Source organism: Piliocolobus tephrosceles, chromosome 7, assembly GCF_002776525.5.
Source record: "Piliocolobus tephrosceles isolate RC106 chromosome 7, ASM277652v3, whole genome shotgun sequence".
Lineage (NCBI taxonomy): Eukaryota > Metazoa > Chordata > Mammalia > Primates > Cercopithecidae > Piliocolobus > Piliocolobus tephrosceles.
The window spans coordinates 21301610-21321566 of NC_045440.1; the positions used below are offsets into that span (position 1 = coordinate 21301610).

General features: G+C 43.5%; 1 protein-coding gene across 4 annotated transcripts in view; it reads right to left on the reverse strand.

The window, feature by feature from the left end:
* Positions 1 to 12772: 12772 nt before the first annotated feature.
* LOC111545698 (tumor necrosis factor receptor superfamily member 10D-like) overlaps positions 12773 to 19957 on the reverse strand; it is a 29915-nt gene continuing 22730 nt past the window's right edge. For all 4 annotated transcript variants that reach the window (XM_023216720.2, XM_023216723.2, XM_023216721.2 and 1 more), the window contains exons 8-9: positions 15327 to 15399; positions 12773 to 15155 (exon numbers count right to left, since the gene is read on the reverse strand). In XM_023216720.2, coding sequence (XP_023072488.1) covers positions 15022 to 15155; positions 15327 to 15399 — 207 coding nt within the window. In that variant the 3' untranslated portion in view covers positions 12773 to 15021. The remainder of the gene's footprint in view (positions 15156 to 15326; positions 15400 to 19957) is intronic.

A 19957-nucleotide genomic window follows, 5' to 3' on the forward strand; every position in this document is an offset into this window, starting at 1 on the left:
AACACAGTGAAACCCCGTCTCTACTAAAAAATACAAAAAAATTAGCCGGGCGAGGTGGTGGGCGCCTGTAGTCCCAGCTACTCGGGAGGCCGAGGCAGAAGAATGACGTAAACCCGGGAGGCGGAGCTTGCAGTGAGCTGAGATCGCGCAGCCACTGCACTCCAGCCTGGGCGACGGAGCGAGACTCCATCTCAAAAAAAAAAAAAAAAAAAAAAAAAATCAACGAAGTCATAGACAATCTGAAACAATTATCAACCACCTTGAGCTAATAAACATTTATAGAGTACTATATTCAACAAATGTAGAATGTTCATTCGTTTTGAGTGCATATAGTATGTTCACTAAGGTTGACCCTATTCTGGACCTTAAAAACAGTCTTGATAAATTTAAAAGAATTGAAATTGTACAGAATATATTCTTTAGGTTGCAGAGGAATTGAATTAGATCAATAAGAATAAGATATATAGAAAAGACTTTCATATTTGCAATTTAAACAACCATGGGCCAGAGAAGAAACCTTGTGGAAATCAGAAATATTTCAAACTAAGTGATAATGCAAAATATCAAAATTTATAAGATGTAACTACAGGATATAGAGAGTATGAGTGCTTATATTAGTAAAAAAAAAAAAAAAAAAGAAAAGAAAACAACGATCCAGGTTTCCACTTAAAAGCTGGAAAAAGGCCGGGCGCGGTGGCTCAAGCCTGTAATCCCAGCACTTTGGGAGGCCGAGACGGGCGGATCACGAGGTCAGGAGATCGAGACCATCCTGGCTAACACGGTGAAACCCCGTCTCTACTAAAAATACAAAAAACTAGCCGGGCGAAGTGGTGGGCGCCTGTAGTCCCAGCTACTCGGGAGGCTGAGGCAGGAGAATGGCATAAACCCGGGAGGCGGAGCTTGCAGTGAGCTGAGATCCGGCCACTGCGCTCCAGCCTGGGCGACAGAGCAAGACTCCGTCTCAAAAAAAAAAAAAAAAAAAAAAAAAAAAAAAAAGCTGGAAAAAGAAGAGCAATATAAACCCAGAATAAGTATAAAGGCATGGTCGGGCGCAGTGGCTCACGCCTGTAATCCCAGCACTTTGGGAGGCCAAGGCGGGCAGATCACGAGGTCAGGAGATTGAGACCATCCTGGCTAACATGGTGAAACCCTGTCTCTACTAAAAATACAAAAAATTAGCCGGGCATGGTGGCGGGTGCCTGTAGTCCCAGCTACTCAGGAGGCTGAGGCAGAGAATGGTGTGAACCCGGGAGGCGGAGCTTGCAGTGAGGTGAGATGCGCCACTGCCCACTGCACTCCAGCCTGGATGACACAGCGAGACTCCGTCTCAAAAAAAAAAAAAACCCACAAGAAACAAAAAACAAAAGAAAGGCAATAATGAGGAGAGGAAATCTATAAAATAGGAAACAGGAAAACTCTGAAAGTAATAAAGACAATTAACACAGCAAAGCTATTTGGAAAGAATAGCAACATTTATAAATCTGTGTTTCAGAAGAAAACTGTAGGATTAGATTAACCTGTGATTCCTGGGTGGTCACGAGGTCACCCATGGCATGGAGCTGCCTACAACGCCCCTTCTCAGCATGAAGCATCCTGAAAGATCCAGGGCCAGGTTCCTCAGGATTGGGGAGTTGATAAGTAGAAAGGAGGACTGAAACCAGCCCAAATGTCCCATACAGCTGATGTTTATCGTTTCTTTGAAAAAACATAGAAATTTATCCTCCCGGTGTTAAAACTTGAAAAAGTTATGTTTGTCTTAACTGAGTTCCTTTATCAGGAAATCCACCATCAAGCTTCCCGGACAGTATCAAGGAGCTGAAACTTCCTGAGATCACTGCATCTAAACAGCGAGATGCCAGGCCCCTGACCACCGTAATTGCCTAACCGACCACATGCTTCCTGTTGACCAGCCTCTCTTCCTCACCTGCTCTCTAATTCCTGTTTTCCTACACATGGTTACATTCCTTACCCATCTCTAGTTCCTGTTTTCTCACACATGTTTACTTTCCTTGCCCCTCTCTAATTCCTGTTTCCCACACATGGTTACATTTCTTGCCTGCTGTATACACCTTTAATTTTCCCTGGGAATACTCATCTCAGCTATTGGCCATCTGTGTGCATCAAGAAGCAGGACCTAGACGGAAACTCTGGTGTTTCAGTAATAAGAACAGCTTACCTATGGACAGATTTCATGCCTGTAGCCCTGTGGGTTGCTCAGAAAGTTCACCACAACAACTAATATAAACTACATACCAGGAAATTCATCAAAATTACTACTTTTTGTCATTCCTCCATCTAAAGATGCTTCAAGCCCAACATCTAGAAATCTCAACGGACTGTCCTCTGGACTCAAAAACTGGTCTTGTATAATTTGCTCCAACCACTAACCTTTACTTTTCTTTTGTTTCCATAGACATGCCTCTTATTAAATACCTGACTGACCACACCATATAGAGGCCTAACCTAGATGAAAGACCACCTATAACATCACCTCCTGAAATAAGGTACAACTGCTTAACTGGATAAAACTCGTCTCATGACTAAGAGACTTACTCAATAAGATATGGGACAATAAATTTAGACTTACGTCCTGCCTATTCCAATTTATGCTCCTGTTTTCCTTTATAGGTCTCTTGCCACTCAGTTACTAACCTGAATCTTCTCTCCACAGCCATCCACTCGACTTTTAATACATGAAACTTCTCGGGAAGTTCCAGACGAGGGAAATGAAGGGGTTAAAATATGCTATTTTAGCATATTGACTAAGTTAAAGATACTTGAAAAACCGCAAGTGTGAAAAGATCACGCCCTGCGAGTGGGACAAGGGAAATTTTCGCATTTCATAAAGACACGAGCTACTGGGTTTAGGGCCCAAACTTATCCAATATGACCTCTTCTTAAGCAGTTATATCTGCAAAGAACCCGTTTCTGAATAAGATCCCATTCATAGGTACCAGAGTGTAGGGCTTCAAAATATGCTTCAGGCGGACACATTCAACCCATAAAAGCATACCAAGAAAATACGGTCTACGTACAGGGAAAGAAGAAATTGACAGATATCTCGGGAAGCTCAGACATTGGACTTTTTGGGCAAATGCTTTAAATCAACAATTTTAAATATGCTCAAATATTTAAAGGAAGTGTGTGTGTGTGTGTGTGTGTGTGTGTGTGTGTGTATTCTAGAAGATTATGGAGGATTAAAACAGTAGCTCGCAGCCCATGGCTTCCAGGGTGAGGCTGAGGAACCCATGGGCAAGGGCTAGAGGGAAATATTCTAGAGAAACCCAGAGTAGCACTTACATCTTTCCTTTGGGGAAACATCGATGCATCTATACATATGTATACTTACCTGCATGAACATATAGAGAGTATCCATAAAGAGATAAGAATTATTAAAAGGTCCCCAGTGGAAATCCTGGGGCCAAAAACATTAAAGTAGCTGAAGTAAACGATACAGCAGAGGGATTCCACAGCAGATTTGATCAGGCAGAAGAAAGAATCTGCTAATTTGAAGACAGGAGAAAAGAACAGGCCAGACGGACTCTGCGGTGTGCACGGAGGGCAGGAACTGCTTCACAAAAGCAGACCTTCCCTTGCTTGTCTTTCCCACACTAGAGAAAGCAGTAGATGATCCTATCTTTGAAGAGTGTGTTGTTAACATGAAGCATAAGAAGAAGGCAATTAGGGGTGAAATCCTGAGGTATGTATGAGTTAATGACTAAATTAACTATGGAAACTTACATAAAAAAAGTATAGAGGCTTTGTTTGTTTTTCTTTTTGCCCCTGTCCTCCCATTCTCCTCTGAAACAGCTCTGAGTGAACACAGGGTGTGTTCTTGCTGTGACTCACACCTCCCTGCCTTCTCTTCCTTCAGGCTTGCTGAAGTGGATGGGGGTTTGTTTCCTGCCTCTGACTCCCTAGAATTTAAAGTGACAGAGTCTTGGGGACTGGAATCCAGCACCACCTTCTGCCCCTCCCTGTGGGGACAGGGACACCAGCACTGGCCTGACTCACCCACAGCCTCCCCCGGGGTTCTCTGGCTGCACCTGGGGCTACTGAGTGCTGCAGTCCAGCTCTGATGGAGCTGTCAGGGAAGGGGCAGTGGGTCCCTGAGTGGTGAACTGGCCCTGGTTGCTGGGGAGGTCCTGGTTCTGGGGAAGTCCCATGGTCCCTCTCCTGTGGCTTCCTCCAACCCTGGGCGGACCTCCACTTTTTCTCCTTCAACCCTTCCTGCATCCTCATCAGGGGGCCCAGGTGTGCTCAGCCCTGGAAGCATGTGGGAGACCCATTTCCTGTTCCCCTTACCCTGAAGGACCTACTGTCCCTCTTGCCCACAGCTCCTGGGAGGCGCAGGCCTGCCCCCCACTGTCCACCTTCCCCAGAGGAGAGGTGGGGCTGCTCTGTGATCCCCACTGCTTCCCTCCTGCCCTGACCATGAGCTCCTCAGCCTCACTTGGAGTCCTGGGCTGTGAGCTATGGTTTGAATCCTCCACAATCCTCCAGTCGCATCTTTCCTCCTCTTAGAGTTGACCATGCTTTTCGTCCTGCTCAATTCTCCCTTTTTTTTCTTCCCTTTTCCTCCAAGACAACACCAGGTAGGGCTCTATGTGTGACCCTTCATTACAGGCGACCTTTGTTCTTCATTTTTCCTGACATTTGGCCTCTACCCCAAGTCCCCGAAAACATATAGTTAATAAAATTCTGTGAGACCCCCTCCAAAGATGAAGAGGATGGTCTGTGTTCTTGAGATGGGCAAAAGTGAGAGTTCAGTGTCATGCTCCACCCAAATACCAGCCCCTCTCCCCAAAACCTCAATCACCAGTATGCGGAGGGCAAAGAAGTTGTGAATATTTGTGAATACATCTTTGGCCAAATTTCTAATCATCTTCAAGGTGGCTTCCTAGAAGAAGTAGAATATCACACACACACACACACACCCCTCTGATTCCTACCAACAGTGCATCACTTTAGATCTGACGTCACTGCTCTTTGGTTTTCACTTCTGATAACTAGGAAGTAATTAATTGACCTCGATATGCATTTCTCTGTTTATTGACCTGTGTTTCACGTATTGATGTGTTGTTTGAATTTCTTTGTTCAAGCTGATTTTTTAGGATTTGTGTATTGTCTAGGAAGACAAACTCCATGCTTCCCAAATACTAATAACAAATTTCTAGTCTTTCTAATTTGCCTCTTCTTTTTGTCTTAGATTTTAATGTACAGATCTTTTAAATTTTAAGTAGTTGAATCTATAGGTACACTTATTTTTTTCATGGTCGTAAGGTTCATGGTCATAACCTTTGCCGAACATAAAATAAGAGGACTTCTCTAATTTCTTAGGGAGATTTTTATTAAATGATTAGATTTGTAGCATATAGTTGTATAAAATAAGATGAACTCTAATTTCTTAGGGAGGTTTTATTAAATGATTAGATTTGTAGCATATCATCATGTAAAGTACATGGACATTATTTTTGATATAGAAAGTGTGGTGTTCGGCCGGGCGTGGTGGCTCAAGCCTGTAATCCCAGCACTTTGGGAGGCCGAGACGGGCAGATCATGAGGTCAGGAGATCGAGACCATCCTGGCTAACACGGTGAAACCCCGTCTCTACTAAAAATACAAAAAAATTAGCCGGGCGAGGTGGCCGGCACCTGTGGTCCCAGCTACTCGGGAGGCTGAGGCAGGAGAATGGCGTGAACCCGGGAGGTGGAGGTTGCAGTGAGCTGAGATCCAGCCACTGCACTCCAACCTGGGCGACAGAGCAAGACTCCGTCTCAAAAAAAAAAAAGAAAAAAGTTTCTTGTGAACATCTTGGGAAATCCCCTGGATCCCCATCAGGGCAAGGCCAGATTTTATAGCCACTCTACAGGGAGAAACGCCAAGACCAAATCAGAAGAAAATGCAGCTACCTCCTTGGCTAAATTTATTCCTAAGTTATTTATTTATTTATTTATTTATTTATTTATTTATTTATTTATTTATAGCTATTGTAAGTGGGATTTGTCAGATAGTCTCTCTTTCTTTCTTTTCTTTTCTTTCCTTTTTTTTTTTTTTGAGACTGAGTTTCATTCTTGCTGCCCAGACTGGAGTGCAATGGCACAATCTCGGCTCATTGCAACCTCTGCCTCTTGGGTTCAAGCGACTCTCCTGCCTCAGCCTCCCAAGTAGCTGGGATTACAGGCACCCGCCACTACACCCAGTTAATTTTTGTATTTTTGGTAGAAACGGGGTTTCTACTAAACATGTTTAGTAGAAACATGTTAGCGAGGCTGGTCTCTAACTCCTGATCTCAGGTGATCCACCCACCCTGGCCTCCCAAAGTACTGGGATTACAAGTGTGAGCCACTGCCTCCAGCCCAGATAGTTTCTTTTTAGTGTATAGAAATAATTCTGAATTTGTTAGTTTATTTCATGTCCAACTTTATTTTACACCAATAACCACTTATGTTTGCTCTTATGAAAAACTCAAAACTTTTCCTCCCCTCGCCTTATTTTGTTTTTGACATCATTATTTACATCTTTCTGCTTTTTTTTTTTTTTGGCAACTCTAGCTCTGTTGCCCAGGCTGGAGTGCACTGGCATGGTATCAGCTCACTGCAACCTCTGCCTACTGGGTTTAAGTGATTCTCCTGCCTCAGCCTCCTGAGTATCTGGGATTACAGGTGCCCACCACCATGCCTAGCTAGTTTTTGTATTTTTAGTAGATTCTGGATTTCACCATGTTAGCCAGACTGGTCTTGAACTCCTGACCTCAGATGATCCACCTGCCTTGGCCTCCCAAAGTGCTGGGATTACAGGCGTGAGCCACTGAACCCAGCCCTATTTACATCTTTTTATGTTGTATACTCCTTAACAAATGGCATTAACTATCACTTTAAAAAAAATTTTGTCTTTTGACATTTATACTGATACAAGTGATTTATACACTACCATGATTGTATTAGAATATTCTGAACTTGACTGTGTACCTACTTTAACCACCTAATTTTATATTTTCACATGGTTTTATGTATCTTGTTAATGTTCTTTCGTTTCACATTGAATAACTTTTTTTTTTTTTTTTTTTTTTTAGCATTTCTTGTAAGGCAAGTGTAGTGGTGATGAACTCCCACAGGTTTTGTTTCTCTGTGAAAGTCTTTATTGCTCCTTCGTTTCTAAAGGACAGATTTGTTGGGTATGGTGTTGTTGGTTGGCAGTGTTTTTTTTTTTTTCCTTTCTATACTGTGTATGATTCCACTCTCTCCTGGACTGCAGGTTTCTGGTGAGAAGCCTTCTGATAGTTTTATAAGTGTTCCCTTGTATGTGATGAGTTGCTTTTCTCTTACCGCTTTCAAAATTCTTTGCCTTTCACTTTTGGGAATATGTTTGTGATGTGTCTTGGTGAAGATCTCTTTGTATTTAATCTGTTTGGGGTTCTTTGGGCTTAATGAATCTGGAAGTCTATTCCTATCCAGATTTGGTACATTTTCTTTCATTATTTCTGTAAGTATACTTTCTTTTTTTTTTAGACGGAGTCTCTCTCTGTCACCCAGGCTGGAGTGCAGTCGTGCGATCTCGGCTCGCTGTAAGCTCTGCCTCGCGGGTTCATGCCATTTTCCCACCTCAGCCTTGCTAGTAGCTGGGACTACAGGTGCTCACCACCATGCCTGGCTGATTTTTTTTTTTTTTTTTTCTTAGTAGAGACGGGATTTCACCATGTTAGCCAGGATGGTCTTGATCTCCTGACCTCGTGATCCGCCCACCTTGGCCTCCCAAAGTGCTGGGATTACAGGCGTGAGCCACCACACCCAGGCTGTAACTATACTTTCTGCACCTTTCTCTTTCTCTGATGCTCCTTGGACCATGATAATACCTATATTGTTTTGCTTCACGGTAACCCATCAGTACTGTTGGTTTTATTCTCTCTTTTTCATTCTTTTTTTTCTTTTTGTTCCTGTGATTTGGAGATTTCAAATGATCTGTCTTCAAGCTCACTGATTCTTTCTTCTGCTTAATCAACTCTGCTGTTGAAGCTCTCCATTGGATTTTTTATTTTGTATATTGTGTTGTTTGATTCCAGAATTTCTGTTTGGTCCTTTATTATGGTGTCTGTATGTTTATTAAACTTCTCATTTTGTTCATGTATTGTCTTTCTGACTTCACTTACTTGTCTATCTGTACTTTTTTTGTAGCTGACTAAGCTTCTTTAAAATGAGTATTTTCAGTTCTTTGTCAGGCTGTTGTAAATCTCCATTTGTTTAGGGTGGACTACTTGTATTTTATTTTGTTTCTTTGGTGCTGTCATGTTTCCCTGATTGCTCATGAGCCTGTGGCAATGTGCTGGAATGTGCGCTTTGAAGAAGCAGGGACTTATTCCAATATTTACAGACTGGCTTTGTCAGGGAACACCCTTCACCAGTCAGCCTGTACACAGATTTTGGTCAGGTCATGTGGTGTGGTTCAAAGGTGGTCTTGTTGCTGGTGTCCTCAGGCAAGCCAGTTTGGTATCCAGGCATGTGTGGATAGGCCGAGAGCCTACATCCAGAAAGGTGACCTGAAGCCTCAGTCCATGGGTCCTAAACTGGCACTGGCATGGGTCTTGAGTTTGAGTCTGCAGATGTCAGCCAGGTGACGCCATGGGCCTCATCCCTAGGTCCACAGGGAAGGGCCTGGATCCTGAGTTCATGGGGACTTACCTGGCACTGGGGCAGACCTAGAAGCTGAGTCTGTGGGGGTAGACCAGGATCCTGGGTCTGTAGTCTAGCCTTGAGGACCCCATTGAAGACTGACCTCTCATCCTTATCATAGTCTTGTCTCTATGTGCTTCTAGATTTCTGTTTCCTGCACTTTCTGGCTCTTTTTCCACAGGGATGCATTGGATGATTTCTGTCAGTCAGGCACCATGCTAACAGGGGTTAAGAGGCCCTGCCCTCATGGAGCTTTCTTTCTGGGATGGCATCAAGACATACAAATAGGCTGGGTGCAGTGGCTCACACCTGTAATCCCAGCACTTTGGGAGGCCAAGGCAGGCGGATCATGAGGTCAGGAGATCAAGACTATCCTGGCCAATGTGGTGAAACCCTGTCTCTACTAAAACTATAAAAATTAGCTGTGCATGGTGGTGCGTGTCTGTAATCCCAGCTACTCGGGAGGCTGAGGCAGGAATATCACTTGAACTAGGGAATTGGAGGTTGCAGTGAGCCGAGATTGTGCCACTGCACTCCAGCCGGGTGACAGAGCAAGACTCTATCTAAAAAGAAAAAGAAAAAAAATACACACGAATACACATAACAGTCAGGATGTCCTGATGGGAACCATGAAGAATAGTTAAGTGATAGGTGAGACAGACAAGGTTGGTGGGGCTTCTCAGGGATGGTGATTTGGGCTGATATTTCAAGTTGGACAGGGCCAGTCTTGCAGAGAGCCAGGAAGAGTGCTCTTGAGAAGGCCCTGCAGGAATGAGAGTCCCAGGTTTCAGGGGCTTACGGAAACTGAGCAAAGAGGGAGCCACTGTGGTGAGTGGACAGCAAACAGGTCAGGTGGACCAGCATGGGCAGATGACATGTACAGGAGATTGGATGTTATTTTGTGAGTAAGGGCATAAAAAAAAGTAAAATATATCAGTGATGTGTATTGATTACATGTTGAAATGTAGTATTTTAGATATTTTAGGTTAAAACTATACTGTTAAAATTAATTTGGCCTCATCCTTTTTGCTATTTTAATACAGCTGTCATAGAATTTGAATTTTGCATGTGGTGTGTATTATATTTGTCAGCAGTGCCCATCAAAGGTATGTAATAGATGCTGAATTCATGACAAGACCAAGCCTGGAAGAGTGGATTTCTCTGTCTGGATTCCACTAAGAGTGAAAAGAGAAGTTTTTCAGCCACTGTCAGCCTCTGGGAATTCTGACAGCCTCTGGGAATTCTCAACTCATTCACTGGCTTTTCTCTCCCTTCCCAGGATCTCATAGATTAGAACATACTGGAGACTGTAACCTGTGCACAGAGGGTGTGGATTACACCAACGCTTCCAACAATTTGTTTTCTTGCCTCCCATGTACAGTTTGTAACTCAGGTACAGACTGTGTGCACCTCTTGTCCAGAGGTGGAGTGTGGGACAATGAGGTGGGAGTTGTAGTCGATGTGAGTCAGGGAACCAAGTTCCAGCCCAACTTGGTCTTCATCACCCTGTTTCATGATTATATATTTAACTGATTAAAAAAAATAGAAATCTTTTCTGTAATGCATGCCACCTGGCTGGGAAATCTTCTAAACTGTCAACTGCAAGAGGTGCATTGAGAAGGTGCATTGGCAGGGACGTGTATCTCAATAGGCAGGATAAAAGTTGTAAACAATCAGTTTGAAAAGAGAATCAGACAGCTAATAAACATGTGAAACCTAAGTTCAAAAATAAATAAATGCATATTTAAGTTAACTAATTTCTTCCTAGTTTGAGAAAACAAAAACGAAAGAGCAAGCACATCAGCTCAAGACTAATGAAGTGCTGTTGGAACCAAAACCGTGCATGTGTATGTAGTGTGCACATGGGTGTGTGTGTGTGCAGAAAAAAATGCCTCTTAACACAGTAATTCTGTTTCTTTCAGGAAGCTACCTTATGAACTTGGTCAGAAAAGTTGTCCAAGATTTATTTTCAAATACATACACAAACTTTTGGCTCTAAGTCCATCTTGAGACCGTAGACTCCCATCCTCACCTTCAGAGGGGCATTCCATGGGTGCTCCTGGTGTGTGTTGGGAGTGGACCAGATTGGAGTCAAAGGTCAGGGAAAGGGGCACTGGCCTAGAGAACAGGAGTCTCTTGTAATGAAAGGCCATAGGACACAGAGCCTTCTTATGGAGTCCTAATTAGGGAAAGGGAGCCAGGCTGGTGGGAGCAGGGGAAAGCAAAAAGAGAAAGCAGGTAAGTGTGAAAGGAAAATAAATCTTGTGGCCCCCAAATCTCTTAGCTAAAGGGAAAAGTCAAACTGAAAACCTCTTAGGGCAAACCTGCCTTTCCTTCTATTCAAAGTCACCCTCTGCTCACCAAGATAAATGCACATCTGATTGCCTCCTTTGAGGAGGCTAATCAGAAACTCAGAAGACTATAACCATTTGTCTCTTATCTACTTATAACCTGGAAGCCCCCTCCCCGCTTAGAGTTGTCCTGCCTTTGCTTCCAGTTAACCCACCTATTCTGGACTGAACCAATGTTCATCTTACATATGTTGATTGATGTCTCATGTCTCCCTAAAACTTATAAAACCAGCTGGGTGTGGTAGCTCATGCCTGTAATCCCAGCACTGTGGGAGGCCAAGGTGGGCGAATCACCCGAGGTCAGGAGTTTGAGACCAGCCTGGCCAATGTGGCGAAACCACATCTCTACTAAAAGTACAAAAATTAGCCAGGCATGGTGGCTGGCGCCTATAATCCCAGCTACTCAGGAGGCTGAGGCAGAAGCTTGAACCCGGGAGGTGGAGGTTGCAGTAAGTCGAGATCATGTAACTGCGCTCCAGCCTAATAAAACAAAAACAAAACACCAAACTGTGCTCTGACCACCTGGGGCACATGTCATCAAAACCTCCTGGGGCTACGTCAAGGGGCACGCATCCTCAACCTTGACAAAACAAACTTTCTAAATTAACTGAGATCTGTCTCAGATTTTCACGGTTTACGTAAGTCTGCCTTTCTTTGTGGTCCAGGACACAAAGCCCTCCTGTGTAAATAACTCACAATCTTACCGCACTCAGCTATCATCAGACACTTGCAAGCTGGCTCACTGCAACCTTGGCTTATCAGTACTGCACAAAGCCCTCTTCAACAGTCGTCATCAACACTAGCCTATAAATTCTCCAGCACGCCTTTGTCACTTTGCAGTCAGCTCCTCTCTGCGGACTTGCACATTGCGTCCTTGCTACACATTTTCCTACTTTCTCTAATAAATCTGTTTTTTTTTTTTTTTTAGATAGAGTTTTGCTCTCGTCGCCCAGGCTGGAGTGCAATGGTGTGATCTCAGATCACTGCAACCTCCCCTTCCAGGTTCAAGCAATTCTCCTGTCTCAGCCTCCCAAGTAGCTGGGATTACAGGCTTGCACCGCCACTCCTGGCTAACTTTTATAACTTTTGGTAGAGACAGGGTTTCACCATGTTAGCCAGGCTGGTCCTCAACTCCTGACTTTGGGTAATCCACCCAACTCGCCCTCCCAAAGTGCTTGGATTGCAGACGTGAGCCACCATGCCTGGCCATAAATCTGCTTTTCTTTACCTGAAACTGTCTTGGTAAAATCTTTACCTCTGCACCACTGGGCTGGATACTGGTGTCTCCCCTGTGACACTTATTTACTGCTGGGTGGGATAAAGGGAAGAAGAAGAGGGAGAATGGAGGAGGAGGAAAAGCAGGGTTGGTCCAGAGAGGAGGAGGGCGGGGCTGGAAGAATGTGGAGGAGGATGGAAACGGTGAGAAAGAGAGAGAGAGAAATGGGTCTCCCAGGTGCCTACAGGGCTGAGCAACCTGGGTCCACTGATGCGGATACAGGTAAGGGCTGGTGTCCCTCTCCCCAGAGGGAGGAGCAGACAGGAGAGAAACAGGGAGGAGGTACGAATTCCAGTGCCCATGAACCTGGCCCTTTAAAATCCAGGGAGTCATAGGCAGGAATCTCCCTCCACACACCGAAGGCAGAGAGGGGACAAGTAAGGAGTCCCAGCAGGAACGAAGCCCTGGCCTCCTGTCACTCAGAGCTGTGTCACAGGAGGGGAGGATGGAAATAAACGAACACCACACCTCTTTTTATATGAGGTTTCACATTTATTTTGATCATAAACATGTAAGCATTTCATACATAACCAGGTGTTACATGCTATCTGGCCTGGGTATAAAGCAAAACCTAAACAAACCAACCAACACCAAAAAACCCCAACAACTTCACGTTCTCAGGAAGCTTACTTTAAAGGAATAAGGTTAAACACTGAGAAGGCTGATGGTCCAGATGCATCTTCAAGGAAGGCCTCTGAGGAAGGGACAAGGGAGCTGGGTCCGGACTGGCTCCCTCTGAGCTTTGAGGCCAAGTCTCCTGCACCGAAGGCCCAGCAAAGGCAAAGACCAGGAGGCAGCAGCACCCTGTGCCTTCCAGAAGTGCAGGGGACAACACGTGGGACACCAGATGGAAGTGGGAGAGGACGGAAGTGCGAAGACCAGAAAGGCCACCCCCTCCTAAAACTCCACGGACACAACACTCTGAAGGTGCGATCTTCAGGCAATTCTAACTTTGTCCCAGCCAAACCAGTCCCGGAACAAAACGTACAATACCTTAAGATGGAAAAGACTGAAACCGCTAGAATAACGACATCTGTAATTTATCCTACCACGACTGACTACTATGGAGAAGGGTTTGCTGGAAAGAGGCTACAATGATTATCGAGATTCTTAAATGAAATAATGGAACGTGACACAAGGACAAATGTGTCACCCATTTTAGGTTCCGTTGTCGTAGTGTTTAAGAACTGGTATTTCTGAGATGAGTCAGATGCTTACAGAGAAGCCAAGCGACTCAAATAGGGAATCTCTACCCTAAAATGCAGCCCAGGGACTCAGGGTCACAGACCACCAGAAGCGAGAGGGGCCGATCCACTCCTGAGTCAGCAAATATTTCACATCATTCCCAAGCACCATTCACTCCTCCCTCCTGATGCCATGGCAGATCCTGGGGAAGATAAACACCTGCTCTGCCCTGAGTCCAAATGTGGCCCAAGATTCACTAATATTCAACGGTAATGGTGCTTGAAAGAGAAGCTCTTCACAGTCTCAGATCTAACTTAGTTCTCACTGTCCTCATCTGCTGTGGACACGTAGGAAGATGCAGTTCCATGACTGTCCCAGCAGGACAAACCAGACACATGGCTTCCCAAAGATACCACCCTTTTCAAAATCCTGCGCATATGTAAACATCGATTTATAAATAAATATAAATATTTATTTATAAATAAATATGGCTATATACGTCTAAAATCAAGTAAGACAGGCTGGCCCCCTGAGAAGTTGCCAGTCATCAAAACCTCATCCAGTGTCAGGGCGTAGGAGGGAGAACTGGAACACAGTCAGTGCCTCCCACGGAGGGAGGATTTCTCCCTCCATCACTAGTTATATTTCTAGTGATTTTTCACTGCTGATTTGTATCCAGGCAACCCATGTAAATAACCTAAAACGCATTTTCTAAAGTTTGTCCATGCTTACATCATTACACAAAAATCGGAAAATAGAAAGATGTACATCATACAGTAGTAAGCAATACAAATGTTTCTCTAAGGTGGGGGTAAGCCCCAATAATCCCATCTTAAAGCTCGAAACTCTAAGTCGAACCCTCGTAAGTCCATATGCTCATGACTTAGCATAGGACTATGTCTTGATAATCTCATCATTAACTCAGAAATATCCTAAACTGAAAATACAGCTAATAACTAGATAGATAATCCCATTCTAAAGTTAAAAAACTATAAGGTAAGCCATTGTGGCTGTGCGGCATCTATAGTTAGATGTCATTAAATGCACATACCAGTAGAGATGGAGCTTGAAATATAAGAAATAGAAAAAAAGACTTGTCTCATGATGAAGAACTGGAAAGAATGACATCCTAAAACCACTTTTTTTCTTTTTAAATTGAGACAGGGTTTCACTGTGTTGACCAGGCTGGTCTCAAACTCCTGAACTCAAGCGATCCACCAACCTCAGCCTCCCAAAGTGGTGGGATTACAGGCATGAGCCACCGCACTTCGACGAAAACCACCGTTAATACACAATCGTATAACTCTATACCACCAAGAGTCTTACACAAATTTTCCCAGTTTCCTTATGACACGCAGTATTTCATAAAAATTACTTCAAGTGCGTTGACAAAGTTCTAGGATCTTTGGTAAGCTGCACCATATTGGATCGCAGAGTTAGCTGAGGCATGGTTCAAGTACTGGACTGTCTCTTCCAGGCTGCTTCCCCTTCTAGAAGAAAAGGTAAACGAGGGAAGCTCTGGTTTCCTGAAGAGATTCTTTCACAGGGAAGACGTAGCAAAGCCTGCGTCATCTTCTTCATAAAAGAGCTTCTCGGAGTCCACCATGTGGTCCTGAATTGTTTCCTTTGCATGTCCTTCCTCCAGTGTTGCCGAGGCATCCAGCAAGGTGTTGACTGAGAAGAGAGAAGAGATTTAGGGTCTCGATGCTCCAAGGACAATCAGCACAGGATCGACATGGGACCCCCTGCTTCCAGCAGTGAATGTTCCAGAAGAGCCCTCTCAGCTATAGGGACAGCAGTTAGGACACTGTCCCTATTCCCTGTCTCAAGGCACAAAACACTTACTCTCAGTGGGGTCAGCGTCATTCACTGGAACCGGCAGCGTCCTCCTCTGACACGCTTCAGCCTCTGCCTGTTCCTGTAACACACAGTGGGGAATGCTCTGGTCAGAATCAGGAGTCCTGCAGTCCAGTACTGACCCCGACCACCAGCCAGCAAGAGACCTGCAGGGCTTCCCATCTCGGGTCTCCATGGAGATGGAGACAAACCTCTGGTCCTGCATAGCTCTTGGGCTCTGTGTGCTGGTGACTCATTGAGACATAAGTGGCATGTAGTAAATGCTCACTTTGTAAGTGTTCTGCCCAAGTTTGACTACTGTATACGCCTGGGTAATTATCCCCTGATCAAGACATAGAACATTGCCACCACCCCAGAAAGTCCCCTTCTGCCCCATCTAATCAACTCCCACCCACCCTCACAGGAAATGATCACTTCCTTACACAATTCTCACCAGCGGAAGTCTCGGCAGAAGAGTACATATGAGAGTACCCAGGAAAGCCTAACAAAATGATTTATTCCAAGACTGTAAATGACCTTTGATCATTAATACTGTACCATATCAATAGTGTAATTGAATAAAACAGCAGTCTCCATGGACGCTGGAGAGATAATTGGTAAAATTAAACACCAATTCTGATTTTTTTCAAAACCTTTTAGAATAGTAGGTTGCGTTCTTGATTATGAGAATTTCTATATGAAACCAAAAGTGAACGCCATTCCTAAGGGTGACACTTTGGAGGTCTTCTCCAGAAATCAAATCAGGACCCAAACACCTGCCTTCCCTAAGCACAGCTGAACATGGTTCTGAAAGGTCTGGCCTAGGCAACAAGATGGAAAATTAAAATGAGGCGAGACTCTTGGAAGAGGGCAGACACAATAATCATTATTTTCAATGTCATTTAAAATCCCTAAGAATGAAACCACAATAGTGAAATAGAAATGTATATTTGGAGGAATGTTAAAAACATAGCAGATGCAATAAATCAGCAAACCGAATTACAAGGCTATCCAACTCATGCTGGATACGAAATACTAAACAGCCGTAAGAAACAGGAATAATTTATTTGAAGAGGAATACAAATCACAACTCAGTTACAATAAAATACTTGACACCAAATGTTATCTCCTTTGATAAGGAGATACTGAATATTGATTTATTTATAAATTTATAAATAAATATGCCGAATATTATTATACTGAATAAATATACTGAACCTAGAAATACTGAATATTTTATATTCACTATATATAAATTTATGTATGTATATATAGATTTTATATATAAATCTATTTATGTATAAATTTATATATTTATTATATATAAATAAATTATATATATAATTATATATAAAATATATAATTTATTGATATATAAATTTATCTATATGTTTACCATATAAATTCATATATTTATATATAAGTATGTTTATATATAAATATGTATTTATGCCAGGCGCAGTGGCTCAAATCTGTAATCCCAGCACTTTGGGAGGCCGAGATGGGTGGATCACAAGGTCAGGAGATAGGCATCATCCTGGCTATCCCGGTGAAACCCCGTCTCTACTGAAAAATACAAAAAACTAGCCAGGCGAGGTGGCGGGCGCCTGTAGTCCCAGCTACTCAGGAGGCTGAGGCAGGAGAATGGCGTGAACCCGGGAGGTGGAGCTTGCAGTGAGCTGAGATCCGGCCACTACACTCCAGCCTGGGCGACAGAGCGAGACTCCGTCTTAAAAAAAAAAAGAATTTAAATATGTATTTATATATTTATATATAAATACTGAATATTTATTAAATATGTATAAATATTTATATTTATATTTATAAAATATTCAGTATTTCCAGATTAATTTTTAATTTTAAAGCGAATTGACAAAAATGCCACTGAGTTTTTTCAGGAGGGAAGGATGGAGGAAATCTTTTAATTGTAAATTTTATTTGGGTAAAATATACTTTGAAAAAGTATGGAAGAGGTGTTTGCTTCTTTTGGATATTAAAAAACATCAGAAAGTTCCCATTGGAGCATGCCTCAACATGGTAAGAGTCATCTATGACAAACCCACAGCCAACATCATACTGAATGGGCAAAAGCTGGAACCATTCCCCTTGAGAACTGGAGCAAGACAAGGATGCTCACGCTCACCACTTCCATACAGCATAGTACTGGAAGTCCTAGCCAGAGCACTCAGGCAAGAGAAAGAAAGAAAAGGCATCCATATATGAAATGAAGAAGTCAAAACTCTTCATGGACGATATGATTCTACACCTTGAAAACCCTGAAGACTCCACTAAAAGGCTCCTGGAACTAATAAACAGCTTCAACAAAATTTCAGGATACAAAATCAATGTATAAAAATCAGTAGCGCGGGGCACCGTGGCTCACACCTGTAATCGCAGCACTTTGGGAGGCAAGGCAGGTGGATCACGATGTCAGGAGTTCAAGACCAGCATGACCAACATGGTGAAACTCTGTCTTTACTAAAGAATACAAAAATTAGCCAAGTGCAGCCGGGTGCAGTGGCTCACACCTGTAATCCCAGCACTTTGGGAGGCCGAGGCGGGCGGATCACAAGGTCAGGAGATGGAGACCATCCTGGCTAACATGGTGAAACCCCATCTCTACTAAAAATACAAAAAATTAGCTGGGCGTGGCAGCGTGCGCCTATAGTCCCAGCTGTTCGGGAGGCTGAGGCAGGAGAATGGCATGAACCTGGGAGGTGGAGCGTGCAGTGAGCTGAGATCGTGCCACTGCACTCCAGCCTGGGTGAGAGAGCGAGACTCTGTTTAAAAAAAAAAAAAAAAATTTAGCCAAGCGTGGTGGCACGTGCCTATAATCCCAGCCTCTCAGGAGGCTGAGGCCGGAGAATCGCTTGAACCCGGGAGGCAGAGGTTGCAGGGAGCCAAGATCGCACCACTGCACTCCAGCCTGGCAACAGAGTGAGATGCTGTCTCAAAAAGAAAAAAAAATCAGTAGCATATCTATATACCAATAACGTTCAGGCTGAGGACCAAATCAAGAACACATCCCATTTACAACAGACACACACACACACACACACACATACACACACACAATACCTAGAAATACCTCTACCCAAGAATATGAAAGATCTCTAAGAGAATTACAAAATTCTGCTAAAAGAAATCATAAATAACATGAACAAATGGAAAAGCATTCCATGCTCATGGATTGGAAGAATTAAAACGGCTAAAATAGGCATACTGCCCAAATCAATCTACAGATTTAGTACTATTCCTATCAAACTATCAATGTCATTTTCCACAGAATTGGAAAAAATTATTCTTACCTTCATATAGAATCATAAAAGAGCCTGAATAGTCAAAACAATCCAAAGCTAAATGAACAAATCTAGAGGCATCACGTTACCCAATTTCAAGCTACACTCTAAGGCTACCATAACCCAAACAACATGATATTGGTACAAAAACAGACACATCGCCAATGGAACAGAATAGAGAACTTAGAATTAAAGCTGCACAACCACAGCCATCTAATTTTTGACGAAGTGGACAAAAATAAGCAACAAGGAAAGGACTCCTGATACAATTTGGCTGTATTCCCTCGCAAATCTCATCTTAAATTGTAGCTCCTATGATCCCCACATATCATGGCAGGGACCTGGTGGGAAGTAACTGAGTCATGTGGACGAGTGGTTCCGGTTCTGCTCTTGTGATGTGAATAAGACTCACAAGAGTGAATAAGACTCACAAGAGCTGATGGTTTTATAAAGAGCAGTCCCCTGCACATGCTGTCTTGCCAGTCTCCATGTAAGATGTGCCTTTGCTCATCCTTCACCTTAGGCACTGATTGTGAGGCCTCCCCAGCCATGGGGAACTGTGAGTCCATTAAACCTCTTTTTCTTTTTTTCTTTTTTTTTTTCTTTTTGAGGCGGAGTCTCGCTTTGTCGCCCGGACTGGAGTGCAGTGGCCAGATCTCAGCTCACTGCAAGCTCCGCCTCCCGGGTTTACACCATTCTCCTGCCTCAGCCTCCCGAGTAGCTGGGACTACAGGCGCCCGCCACCTCGCCCGGCTAGTTTTTTGTATTTTTTAGTAGAGACGGGGTTTCACCGTGTTAGCCAGGATGGTCGCGATCTCCTGACCTCGTGATCCGCCCGTCTCGGCCTCCCAAAGTGCTGGGATTACAGGCTTGAGCCACCGCGCCCGGCCACACCTCTTTTTCTTTATAAATTACCCAGTTTCAGGTATTTCTTCATAGCAGTATGAAAATGGACAAATACAGCTCCCTAGTCAACAGAAGATGCTTCGGATATTTGGCTAGCCATATGCAGAAGAATAGAAACTAGACTCCAACTTTTCACCTATACACAAATTAACTCAAGGTGCATTAAAGGTTTAAAGGTAAGCTTTACCTTTAAACCTCTTATAGTTCGTGGTTTAAAGGTTAACTATAAGAATCCTAGAATATAACCTAGAAAACACCCTTCTGGACATCAGCCATGGCAAAGAATTTATGATTAAGTCTTCAAAAGCAATGCAATAAAAACAAAAATTGTCAAGTGGCATCTAATTGAACTAAAGACCTTCTGCACAACAGAAGAAACTATCAACAGGCCAGGCGTGGGGGCTCACGCCTGTAATCCCAGCACTGAGAGGACGA